The sequence below is a fragment of the Azolla caroliniana genome, unplaced genomic scaffold, assembly GCF_043228905.1.
Source record: "Azolla caroliniana isolate FFs.n. ecotype wild unplaced genomic scaffold, voAzoCaro1.0.p SCAF_139, whole genome shotgun sequence".
NCBI lineage: Eukaryota > Viridiplantae > Streptophyta > Polypodiopsida > Salviniales > Salviniaceae > Azolla > Azolla caroliniana.
Genome location: NW_028230574.1, coordinates 19,644 through 32,452, shown reverse-complemented (window position 1 = coordinate 32,452; position 12,809 = coordinate 19,644). Strand labels below are relative to the sequence as shown.

Sequence of the window (12,809 nt, the reverse complement as noted above, 5' to 3'; positions counted from 1 at the left end):
CTTGACACATTTTCTCTTCCTCAAGCAAGGGTAGTGTTTACAAATTTTTTTCATCTTTAAGTTCCTTTTTAATGTTACGTTTGACTACGTCGACCCAACCGGTTTTCGCTAATTCCATGTCGCATCGTACCTCTTCATTAACCTTTTTAATCTCGTCCTTAATATCCTCGGAAGAGAGAGAGAGAGAGAGAGAGATTAATATTAGCATGGCAAATTGAGGCTGTGCTTAGATTTCTCGGAAGGCATTTGGAAGATTCTGGAAGGCTCTCGGAAGCCCTTTGGTTATGAGATACGGTTGGGGGTCAGTTTCCCGGGAGATTGAGAAGAGAGAGAGAGAGAGAGGGGGGGGGGGGGGGGTGCCACGTGGGCTATCCGGTGGGGAAGATCGGACGGCCGTGGAGCCTGCCACGTGGCGCGCGGGAAAAAGCGATCGGACGGCTGCCAGAGGCCTTCCGTCACTATAAAAAAGCTCCGCCTCCAGGGTCCCATTTTCTCTTCTTCTTCTGAGAGAAACAGAAAGACGCGCGATTTCCATTTCTTCTTCTCCTTCTCTCCGCCGCCGGCTTCTGCAGAAACTTCTCCTTCTAGAAGCTTCTCCTTCTAGAAGCTTCATCTTCTAGAAGCTTCTTCTCCTTCTCCTTCTGCAGTTTCTCTTCGCTTCGCCTGCACCTCCATTTTTCCCATTCCACGATGAGCTCCGGTGGCCGCGGCAAGACTGCATCCTCCAAATCCGTCTCTCGATCGCACAAGGCCGGCCTTCAGTTCCCCGTTGGCAGGATCGCTCGCTTCCTCAAAGCAGGCAAATACGCCGAGCGCGTCGGCGCTGGCGCTCCTGTCTACCTCGCTGCTGTCTTGGAATACCTCGCTGCAGAGGTATGATCTCTCTCTCTCTCTCTCTCTCTCTCTCAGATCCTTTCCCTTCTTTCTTTTGGTCATATTTCTATTCCCTTCGCAGTATTTGTCTCACTCACTCTCTCTCTCTCTCTTCTTTCTTTCTTCAATCCAAGACTGCTTTTAATCATGTGGTTGCTTCAATCTTTCCGTTTCTTGATGTTTTGTTTTATATGTTTACGTCTTCTTTTTTGATATATTAACATTCATTATGCATTTTTTCTTAATCGGTGTTACGAGTGATCGTAATCGGGGTTCCTTGTACAATGATTGTACAATAATTTTTCTTGTTCCGATTGCTTTTGTGGTCTTGATGGTAGTTCGCCAATGCGTTGCCGGCTTTTGTCCTATTGCTAGAAGATATTTATATTCTGTTTTTTGTATCATTAGGATCTTAGCTTTTCTCTGGTAGATGCATACATTGATTTTGTGTCGAGTTGGTTCTTTCCTCGTATCCTCCAAACCATCGCTTAGCATAGTTACAATGGAAGTTTATTTGATCCGCGGAAGATATCCACATCCATCGATGTGATTATTGTTTTATTCTTTCATTGTCCGGTTTTGGCGTCCTTAACTTTATATATTCTGTTGACTTGTCGACTCTTCCAAGCATAAAGACTAGTTTTATTCCGTCGTCGCCTTTTCCTATGCTGTTTTTTAAAGTCTGTCCTACAGAGGAAACTAGTGGATATTTATGTTTTGTTTCTTGTCTCATAAATTTTCATTGTTGGAACTTAAAGGTGCTGGAGCTTGCTGGAAATGCCGCACGTGACAATAAAAAGAATAGGATTGTGCCCAGGCATATTCAACTGGCCGTGAGAAACGATGAAGAATTAAGCAAGCTCCTAGGTTCTGTTACGATTGCCGATGGTGGTGTTCTTCCTAACATTAATGCAATGCTTCTGCCAAAGAAATCTATTGGAAAATCCAAGGGGGATGAGATTGGTAGTGCATCTCAAGAGTTTTAGTTTTGGTTTTGCTTCTCTTGGCATCGGAAAGGTCGCTGCCTTGCTTGGTTGTTATGGGAATGACAGTTCTGTTTTACACTATCATGCCAAGGTCTGTAAGGTTTCAATGAATGAGAACAAGGTTTGTCTTCCTACAGTTTCCTTTTGAAATGATATAAGCGATTGTGTAGTAGTTTGAATTTAATAGACGAACGTTATTTTTGGGAGACGTTATGAGCGGCTACAGGTTAAAAACTGTTTCCTAGAGGCATGTTGTCACTTTTTGGATATATGTACAGAGACTTTGTTCAACTCGTTTATTTAGAGATTGAACAAATATAGTATCTTTTGTTGGATATTGATGGTATATGGGCTTCTTTTTGAATAATTTTTGTTGGAAGTTGTGTGCATTGATTATGTGAAGCGTAAGCCACATTTTTCGGGATTATGGAGATGTTGGTTCTTTATTTCCCGTGTCTACAGACAACAATATAAGCTTATTGATCGTTTTTTTGAGTAATGTTGGATTGTATAGTGTGGTGTAAAGATGCCAATAACATTTTTCCGTCTATCTCTTCTTCTTGCTGTTGATTAGATTTGAATATATACTTAAAGGTTTTGAGGTTGTTGATTATTGAAGTGTTTATATGAGCATTAAAAAATGTGGTCATGTCAGATGTCATGTAGTATTGTGTTATTTTCATGTTTACGTCAAATGTCATGTAGTACTGTGGTATTTAAGCATTCATTCATTCATTGGTTGTATCTCTCCCATTTGTTCTGATGTAATCTCGATAAGTTGATTGTTTAGAACATATGCCTGATCAATTGAAGTGTTATTTCGGAACCATTCAGGTCAATGATCTTCTACGATAACATGATTGCGTGGAGAGCTACAGTTACTGAATGGGTCTTGATTTGTTGGCTCTGTGTAACCTGTGCTGTTCTTAACGTTCAGGATGGATCATCTGTTTCTTGGTTTGGTAAGCTTATGAATTCTGAGAGTTGAACTGGAGCGTGTCAGAAATGCTTAGTTTATTTTAAGTCCATATTTTATAGATGAAAATGATGAGGCAGTAGAGCTAGTCATCGAATCTATAAAGGGAAATTTGAGCTGCTAGGAATCGTGGTTGTCAATTCAAAAACATCTCTAATTCACCTATGAACATGTGCTCTGAATCATAAGCCATCATTATTTGCAGTGGTTGAATGTAGGTAATGCTCTCTTTTGTAATCACATAGATGTAAGTGATGTTCATGTGGTGCTATTTTACCATTTATTGATGATTTTTTTTCTCTTGTTCGATTTGATCTAACAGACATCCATAGCAGGTCATCATCTTCTTGTATGAGCACTTGGATTGCATAGTTTTGGGCATTTTGCTTACAGTATTGTTGCAAGCAGACTATATTCTAGCTCGGTATGGTTTATTGGCTGAATCAGGTCTATCCACCATTCTAATTATAGGGTATAAGTCCCCTGGGTTTTAATCTACACATGACATCTTCAACTGTATTCTTGTTTTGTTATGCTATGGATGGAGAATTTGGACTCTTTGTACCTACATCCATTGTGCCATTTTCCCTACTGATGAGTGCTTGTGCCCAATTAAAGATTGGAGCATAGGATGCAACAAAAAACTAGTAAGTGCAAAATCTTGACATGGCAAGGTGCTTGACATTATGAAATGGTTTATAGAAGACGAAGATCTATTGGAGCTCTTTGGCGATGCTATTGTTTATGTGATCATTGTGGATAGGTCACTTGAGGCACTAAGGATGAATTGGCAAGATGCTAAAGTGTCAAAATTGGCAAGAATTTATCCAACTGTATCAAACTCATTACAGGAAGTGTTGAGATACATCATGGCATCATCACTAAAGTATGATGATATGTAAGGTATGTAATGAAAACTTAGTGGAGGATGAATATAATTTCTCACATACTTGAAATACGAGGTAATATGCTAGAAGCATGATGACTTGTTTGTGTGATAATCTAAATGATATTCTCAAATGTCCAAGAAGGGGGCGTACATATTTGTGCATTGTTTTTGCATGGAGAATTTGACCTAAACAATGGTAATCCCAAGATCATTAATGAGTTGCATTTAATATAATGTGTATTAGGGAGCAAGCAATTCCTATAAACATTTGCTTTTCTTACCTTTCCACTGCCACTCTTGATTTTGTATTTGTCCAAAACCCCGTTACCTTGTACTCCCCTCACCCTTTGTCCAGACCCTTCCTGGTATATCTTCTCCTTTGGTGACCTTTGATCCTTGCCATATGTGGATGAAAATACTCCTTTCTCGGTTAGATTGGTATTGAATCTCTGAAGACGATATATTACGACGTCAAAATGTGACAAATATAGAGGGCATGTACTAACTCTCACTGAGATGTCTCTCCTTTGACCTCCGTCACACAAGTTCGGTATTCAAGTTTCATCATGGCATCAAGATGTGTCAAATGTAAATCTATGGGATGAAGGCTTAATACAGGATGAACATCACTTTTTACATCTCAACATATAGTGCAATGCTCTGATGACATTAAGCAGGGATGATAGCTTAAAGAGTGTTACATACGTAAGGCACCACCTAGAAGGTTGTGTTGGCCATATCCACAAAGAGACATTGTGCTTTGAAACTTCAAAGTATGAATATTCCTTCTTTGATAGGAGACATACATCAAGAAAACTCATATGCTGTTGCGAAATAGGTCTAAAACCATAATTAGGCAGACAGCGTGATATCCATCTCCAAGTCACATATATTACACACAAAGGTTATGATTTCCATGGATCCATCTAGTGATAGCCAAGGTATAATAATACCTTTGGTTACCTTATTTTAGAGTTGATCTTCTCTTTTGAAAGAGTATTGGAATGCCTCTACATTGGAGAGTGAGAATCACGTATTGAACCTTGTCTTGCCTAATCTCCATGGCTCTGCAAATTGTTTAATTAGTAAGAGCTGCATCTCACATAGCCAAAACTGCATGATCGCATGGATGAAAAGATAAATGCAAAATATAATCAAAGTATGATACAGAAGCTAACATGGTTTAGTTTTATTAATGGTTAGAAAGCTCAAAAGACAGTAGCCTCTCCTGGATTCTTTGGTTTCTTCCCTTCAATCAAAGCAGTCCACAGTTCTGTCTTAATGTTGCTCAGACCCACTTGCACAATGGAATGCAGATGATACCATTCATTTATATTACTGGAGCATTGGTGGATCCACACAGGTTTTAGGAAAACACAATACATGTTCCTCTAGTTTCCATCCAATGCACTTCTATTATTTAGAAGACATTCTGATATTTGCCAAATGCTCTTCTTATGCAATTGTTACCATGAGCATTCCTCTTATGGATCAACAGTTTAATAGCTAATCAGTGATCAATACAAACGATATACACTGGAAAGACATTCTTCTTCTGGATCAACGCTTAACTAATCGATATGTGCAAATATACATCATATATATATATATATATATATATATATATATATATATATATACATACATTTATATATATAATTTGGATATTACACATAATTATATGTAATATTTATTGGGTAGCAACAAAAGATACAACATCAGCTACACTAACTAGTTCAGTGTATCCACATTTACTGGTATTAGTTTGCCCTATTTCAACATTTCCTTCGCAACTATCAGCTGCATGATTTCATTGGTACCTTCAAGAATCGTATGCACACGCAAATCTCGCACATACCTTTCGATCTGCAGACATGAAACGCTGATATAATGAGACAAGCTAAACAAATAATGATTTGTCATCACTAACTGTAAAAATGATGTCATCACCACATACTGGATAATCGTTGAGGTAACCATATCCCCCATACAATTGGAGTGCATCATTGCACACATTGTAACATGTCTGCGTGGCATACCTTCATTAATGTCATTTAAGTACAAAAATTAGACCTGTGTTACTACCTCAAAAGATGAAAGTAAACTAGAAATGTTACCAGCCAACCTGTGTAATACTTCCACAAAAGACGTAAGTGAAGAACACACTAGACATAGGTAACATTCCTCGAAAGATACATTTAACCATTGAAACTTTCTCAAAACAAGTGAGCCTTTATATATCCTATTTCGTTACCACTTTGCCATCGCAGCAGAAGCTGTGAATCCAGATGCATTAGCATCAAATGCAGATGCAGCATGTGCTACCATCAACCTGGATGCTTGAACCCTCATCGCCATATCAGAGAGCTTAAATTGAGTATTTTGAAATTCTGCAATTGCTTTGCCAAACTGTGAAAACCGTCAGAAATTCTTTAGGGATGCATCATGTTTTCACTATATTGTATCCACATTCTCCTTACTTGCTTCCGCCCTTTCACATATCCTACCGCAGCATCAAGGCAAAATTGGGCACCTCCAATACTGAAGATTTGATTGAGAGAAGTTTCAGCATGATAATAGACAACATTATTTAACTCTTATTTCTCATTACACCAGAGAAAAGAGTATAACCTGCATGCCCCAATATTTATTCGGCCACCATCTAATCCAGAAAGGGCAATCTTGAATCCTTGGTTCTCTTCCCCAATAATGTGGGTACCAGGGACTTTCACATCATCCAATGTAACCTGCACATAAACTCTTCAGGAAAAATGATTTCTATATATGGCACAATAATTGAGACCTGCAGATAAATAGTTCGGGAACAATGTTTCTACATATAGAGACAAATATGTGTGTGTCTGCATGCATTGTGTTTAAGACTTGAGTTGACAAACTCACCGAGGTTGTTGGTTGTGAGCGCCAACCAAGCTTATGTTCTGGACGACCAAAGGATAAGCCCTCCATACCCTGAGCTCAATAATGAGACATTTCTTTTATATAATGGGTCATAAATGCAGTTAGGTTTCTTTGCAGGTGAATTTTACTTTTTCAAGTAGAAAGCATGTTATGCCCTTAGGTCCACCATCACTAGTTCGTGCCATAACCAAGTATACATCACTAACGCCACCTCCGCTGATAAATGCCTGGAGATTTAAAAATTAAAAAAATGTATAATCGGTGTGATAGCTTCATGTCACAGGAAAACAATGACCTATTGGCACTGCATCCATTATAGGTCAAAGACAAAAACACTGAACAAATGCTAAAAAGAAAGCACAACTGAATATATACATTCTAGAAGTCCTCACTTTTGAGCTATGTTGAACCAACAGATAAGCAGAATATATATACAACGATGTTTATCAAAAAGAAAAACACAAGACAGAAAACGATCTCCAATTTGTATCTAACAATGAAAATGCTCATATTGATCACTCACATCCACCAGTCTTCTCAACAAGATAACTTATACATGTTCCTAAAGTGTTACCCCTCAAAACTTCGAACTCTCACAAGAAATAATGAGCCATTCCACACATATCAGAGTTGTTTCTTTTAATTTTTATTTTACGAGAATTTTTACCATAAGATTAAGGGATATGCTTGGCCCTTATACTTTAGATAATTAAATTAGCATTATTTATGTAAATATTATTAGAATCTTGTGTATAAAGCAACTTTAAATGAGTTACTTCAGTTAACTAAGGTTTCCATTAGAAAAGACAACAGCATTTTCTTCCTGATAATTTGAATATGTCAGAATAGAAAGAGTCACAACTGTAAACAATGAATTAACTTTTCATGAATAATGTTTTTTCAATTCAACAGTCACAAAACCATACAGAGATGAAGAATAAAAAATGCATAAGCATCAGAAAAAGCTTTGGAGCCTTCAAGTCAAGCACTCACTTAAGCTGTTTAATCTTTGCTCATCTATACACACGACAAATGTTTAAATTCGAGAATAAAAGCTTTATGGACTTACCTTACTCCCATTGAGTAAGTAATCTGTGCCTCCCTGTTTCTTTTGTGCTGTTGTCTGAAATAAGACCAGTTTACGCTTTCAAAGAAGGATCATACCAAAAAATTGAAATACGGTTTTGTTTTTTTACCTGCAAAGAAGCTGCATCACTTCCACTTCCAGGTTCAGTCAGGCAGAAAGAAGAAAATAATTCCTACAATCAATACTCAATGATAAGGATATGTGAATATGAGTACCAATAACCTCAAATATGAAATTGATTAAAAAACAAGACCACTAAAAGAATATTACCATAGATGTGAGCCTTGGCAACCACTGGGATCGCTGTTCATCTGTCCCAAATCTACAAATAGTGTTTATGCATAAAAATGTATCCACCACATTAAAGATCTACTTGATACTGTGAAGTGTCCATTTCCTTACCTATCAATCAGGGAACAGCACATGTTGTGTATCGTCAGATATGCAGTTGTACTAACATCACCATATGCCAGAGATTCGAATATTACAGCTCCATCAGCTCTACTCAATCTGTATTACCAGCAGGTATACCCATCAGGATTTATAAATGTACTCCTCTATGACTAAATAACAAGAGCCATGGCTCAGTTATAGCATATTTATAGAAATTCACCATCGTATAGCCATAACACCTCTTACGCATATATATCATGCCAGAAGTCCACTTACACAGAAAATAATTACCCCCTCAAGACACTAAAACTACGAATGCTACAAACACATGCTATAAATTACTACAGGGAAGCTAATGATTTTCCACATCTTTAATTTACCAGAAACGACTTCTACATGAGAAACAATTAAGGTATTTGGCATTACAGGTTATACATGACGTAGCTAAGATACTTGGTATTATAGACGGTAAGTTCTCATTTTGTACCATACATATTGCGACGCATATATCTGTATATATGTCAAGAAATCTTATGAACAGCTGATAAACACACACACTGTCATCTAGAGTGCCATGCCCTTTTGTTGTAGAAGAGGTGAAGGACCTCCATGAGAAATATGGTATTTGGCATCTTCAATTTAGAAGTAATGACCTCTACTTGAGAAATATGGTATTTGGCATTACAGGCTATACATGATGCAACTAAGATATTTGGCATTACAGATAGTAAGCTCTCCTCGTTTTCACCTGTACATTATGCAACACATATCAAGCATTCTTATGAGCAGCCGATAAAAGTCTTCATATAAACTGCCATATGCTTTTGTTGTAGAAGAGGCAAAGGATCTCTATGAGAAATCATCAACAGATAAGGAATACTCATCTAAGTTGACCGATGCTGCTGCCTCTGGTAGGTGCGGACATTTCTTCTCATCGAATGCCTAAACCTACTAGGCTCAATCAGGTAAGCTTCTTGCTTCTGTTCAATTTCCAAATTTTGAGAAGCTATTTTTAGGCGAGACTCTACAAGAAAAACATTGTCACTTTGATTCCAAAATTCTCCCAGCACTACCAGACACAATAAGAACATTGCCTGCAATTCATTGAACCGTTGAGTAAAAAGAATAAAGGAAGGGAAGTTTACATATTTTAAATGCAATATGTCCACTCTGGGTGTCATAAATATATAAAAATTTCCATATTTTCTTCAAAAGAAATTCCTGAATTATTTACCCTGTAAATAAACTCATTTTAGTAATATGTGTGGTTGACCAAATGTATTCTCTGAGTCCTCAGAATCTTGGCTGCTAGACTGAGATGGCTTTCTCATTGAGACCATAGATCTATCTATAGCAATTATTGTATAGAAAGAATCGTACTTACTTAGAGCCACCGAATTCTGGAGAGCAGAAAATGCCACCAAACCCTAGATCTGCGGCCTTTCGAATAGTCTGGACAGGGAAATGCTCTTTCCTATCCCATTCAGCTGCAAATGGTTGAAGCTCTTGTCGAGCAAAATCCTGAGTTGTAAAAATGATTTTAATTGATTATTGATCACGAGTATACGGAACTAATAAATACGGAAAGAAACAACCTTAAGCATCACAGAAAGAATGACCCTAACGAGGATTTATACATAATTCATGATGGGAAATCTTGAATGGTTCACGCATGATTTGTGCTTAAACATTATGGGATTGAATGACATGAGAAGTAATGAAGCATGATACAAACCCTTCCACAATGATTGACCAAGAAGAACCGCGAGGTTTAAACTAATGAGCTATGGAGGATTGATACAGAAAACAAGGAAAACATCTCTAAACAGCAGCATAGAATTTTTTTCATAAGAATTGATCAAGAGGACCTAAGAGATACATACAAAAAAAAAACATAGAACTGATGGAAGATATCTTTTCATGAGGATTGTCAAGAGTAACTGAGGCACTACATATGGAAAAGGAACATCATTGAATGGAAGACTATTTAAAAACACAGAAAGCGAAGAACTGAAACAAAAATAAATAGGAAACGAAGCTAGTGACTTCGTATAGCTTCTGTAAAGACGTTATACTCATCAAATATTTCATGAGGTTTAATCAAAAAGAGGATTGGATGAAGTCCGAGGGGATAAAACCAGAAAAAAGCGGGCTGAAAGGGAAAGATCCGGACGGGAAGGAAACGATGCCTAAAAGAACAAGTAAGAATTCATGGAAATCATTTTTAAGCATTGTAAAATGACGTATTCATGTGTGGATCAAAAGGAACATATAAATTAGGGACTAATGTACTATCAGAGATTGATACAAAAACAAAGCAGCGAAGTGATGGAGTTCATAATCTTTATACAGAGATCAGTACAGAATGGATGATCCGAAGAGCAATTTACGTATTACAAAGAGAAGACGGAGATGGGGGAAGGAAAGCAGAGATGGAGCGATGATGGAAATTCTTACAGATGCGAGGTTGCGGAAGTGGAGTTGGTCGGGGGAGAGACGATGAGCATCCCACTCATAAGTCGGAGCAGAAGAAGAAGAAGAAGAAGAGAAGCACAGACTTCTATTCTTAGAAATCCAAGAAGAGGAAAGAAGCCTGGCGATGCGTCCTCGAAGCGCCATCTCTCTCTCTTTTCTCTGATTCCACCGATCGTTCACAGGAATGGAAGGAATGGAGCAGCAGCAATATACTCTACTCTACTCTACACCATGGCCATGCGTCCTGGAAGCGCCATATCTGTGTGTGTGTGTGTGTGTGTGTGTGTGTGTGTGTGTCTGTCTGTCTGTCTGTCTCTGTCTCTTTCTTTTCTCTGATTCCACAGATCGATCGATCGTTCACAGGAATGGAAGGAATGGAGCAGCAGCGATATACTCTACTCTACTCTACACCATGGCCATGCATCCTGGAAGCGCCATACCTGTGTGTTTGTGAATCTCTGTCTCTGTCTCTTTCTTTTCTCTGATTCCACGGATCGATCGATCGTTCACAGGAATGGAAGAAATGGAGCAGCAGCGATATACTGTACTGTACTGTACACCATGGCCATGCGTCCTGGAAGCGCCATATCTGTGGTCTCTCTCTGTCTCTTTCTGTTCTCTGATTCCACGGATCGATCGATCGTTCACAGGAATGGAAGGAATGGAGCAGCAGCGATATACTGTCTGGTACTCCCATGGGCTGGCTATGGCGGCTGGCTATGGCGGCTGAAATGGCCGGGCGGCCATTATGACAATAAGAACTGAAGGCTATATGGCGGCTGAAATGGCCGGGCGGCCATTGTGACAATAAGAACAAACTCAAATTCCCGAGAGGAGAGGCCCCCGTCCGTATGTCCGGCCGGGCATCTCAGCCTTCAGTTAACCGGCCGGCCCCGAACTTTACACTCCACACAAGGCCAAGCTTCCGTCCGCTCCGGTCTGCCCGCCCGCCTGTTGTCTCGACTCTTCCAAAGCGGCCGGCAATTCGTCCAGCCTACCGTTCTTTAACGCCCCCCGACCCCCCCATGCCTATAGAAAGGACCCCCCCTTCAAAACCCATCATGATGAATCATGATCGTCTTCGTCTTCGTCTTCGTCCATCCAAGCCCAAGATTTGTGTCCCAGCATTTGCCCATTACCCCCCCCCCCCCCCCCAAATCATGCCCAGGCCCGTTACCCAGATCGCCATACCTGTCCCGTGGGATTCTCTCTTCAACTTCCATGACCCACCTTTCTATCCTCCCCCGATATTGGTCACCACCCCCAAACGAATGTTGGTTCGGTTTGCTACCGACGTTTATACTCTCGGCAATGACTTTTTGAACTAGGCCGGGTGAACTCAATGAAGAATATGTTGGACACCTTTGGGGTGCACCACAAATTGACTAGCTACTAGACAGACACTTATAAATTTGGAACGATACAAAGAAGATAGCATAACCCCTACACAATAGAGAAATGGTCCCATTTTCATTCTCTCTCTCTCTCTCTCTCTCTCTCTCTCTCTCTCTCTCTCACTACTCACTTTCACGCGTATCACGTGAAATGTAATATTTTTGGTCTCATAGGTCATATTTGACCTCCGAAGACGATAATATAATCTATCTATCTATCTATCTCTCACACACACACACAAACTACATTTATGTATTAAAAAACAGAATACAAACGTCCTTTCTTCACCCTACTAGAGTACGACTTTGTTCAAAGACAAACCCTCTTTGATGTAAGACTAGTTGACATAAAGAGAACCCCTCCAAAGGATAACGTGGCCATCAAAACTCAATTGCGATAACTATCAAATCTATTCCACGTGGGATTATTTGTTGCAACTTTGGATACCCTGACGTGGTGGATGTGTTGAGTGGGAGGTGTATTAAATAGATTTCATTTTGTTGGGGGGACTAGCCACTGTCCTCATATTAAGAAAGAGAAATAGTGTTAGTGGGATGTTTTTATTTATTTATTTATTGTAGCGTTGGAACATAGTGCACATAGTTTTATCAATGGATGTGTGTCTACATCAATTTTAAGCATATATCCATGATGTGGGCATTCATTTTTAGAAGCTCAAAAACTACTTTTTCCAATAGGTGTTACTGTACAATTTCACCACACATTATCGTGATGTGGCATGAGTGAATGGGGGAAAAGAGCTAGAAAGTTGAGTTTTATATTACGTCAAGATTCAGGTTTAAGTGATAATAGAAT

At 39.0% G+C, this 12,809-nt stretch overlaps 2 protein-coding genes across 4 annotated transcripts; one reads left to right on the top strand and one right to left on the bottom strand.

Moving 5' to 3' along the window:
* The first annotated feature begins 654 nt into the window (after positions 1 to 654).
* Positions 655 to 2,194, top strand: LOC147849054 (histone H2AX-like). The gene is made up of 2 exons (XM_087337841.1): positions 655 to 873; positions 1,632 to 2,194. The coding sequence occupies exons 1-2, from the start codon at positions 691 to 693 to the stop codon at positions 1,857 to 1,859; spliced, it is 411 nt and encodes a 136-aa protein (XP_087193967.1). The 5' UTR covers positions 655 to 690; the 3' UTR covers positions 1,860 to 2,194.
* Positions 2,195 to 5,389: 3,195 nt separating this feature from the next.
* Positions 5,390 to 10,757, bottom strand: LOC147849053 (uncharacterized). 3 transcript variants are annotated; one of them, XM_087337837.1, is made up of 13 exons: positions 10,581 to 10,757; positions 9,508 to 9,644; positions 8,133 to 8,240; positions 8,001 to 8,052; positions 7,840 to 7,902; positions 7,713 to 7,766; positions 6,772 to 6,870; positions 6,626 to 6,694; positions 6,356 to 6,471; positions 6,205 to 6,265; positions 5,979 to 6,133; positions 5,682 to 5,763; positions 5,390 to 5,590 (listed from the first exon to the last, which is right to left on the bottom strand). In XM_087337837.1, exons 1-13 carry the CDS (start codon positions 10,740 to 10,742, stop codon positions 5,495 to 5,497), a joined length of 1,254 nt encoding a protein of 417 aa, XP_087193963.1. In that variant the 5' UTR covers positions 10,743 to 10,757; the 3' UTR covers positions 5,390 to 5,494. The 3 variants fall into 3 exon arrangements, with proteins under 3 accessions (XP_087193963.1, XP_087193966.1, XP_087193965.1); XM_087337840.1 differs by lacking the exons at positions 9,508 to 9,644; positions 10,581 to 10,757 and adding exons at positions 8,680 to 8,755; positions 8,806 to 9,296; XM_087337839.1 differs by lacking the exons at positions 9,508 to 9,644; positions 10,581 to 10,757 and adding an exon at positions 8,616 to 8,739.
* Positions 10,758 to 12,809: the final 2,052 nt, after the last annotated feature.

Excerpts from the sequence above, each read along its gene's own strand:
- LOC147849054 (XM_087337841.1), top strand. The coding sequence starts at position 691 with ATGAGCTCCGGTGGCCGCGGCAAGACTGCATCCTCCAAATCCGTCTCT. Across the intron at positions 874-1,631 it reads TGGAATACCTCGCTGCAGAG|GTGCTGGAGCTTGCTGGAAA; the intron begins GTATGATCTCTC and ends TGGAACTTAAAG.
- LOC147849053 (XM_087337837.1), bottom strand. The coding sequence starts at position 10,742 with ATGGCGCTTCGAGGACGCATCGCCAGGCTTCTTTCCTCTTCTTGGATT. Across the intron at positions 6,134-6,204 it reads ATGTGAAAGGGCGGAAGCAA|TTTGGCAAAGCAATTGCAGA; the intron begins GTAAGGAGAATG and ends CGGTTTTCACAG. Across the intron at positions 5,591-5,681 it reads GTTACCTCAACGATTATCCA|ATCGAAAGGTATGTGCGAGA; the intron begins GTATGTGGTGAT and ends TCATGTCTGCAG.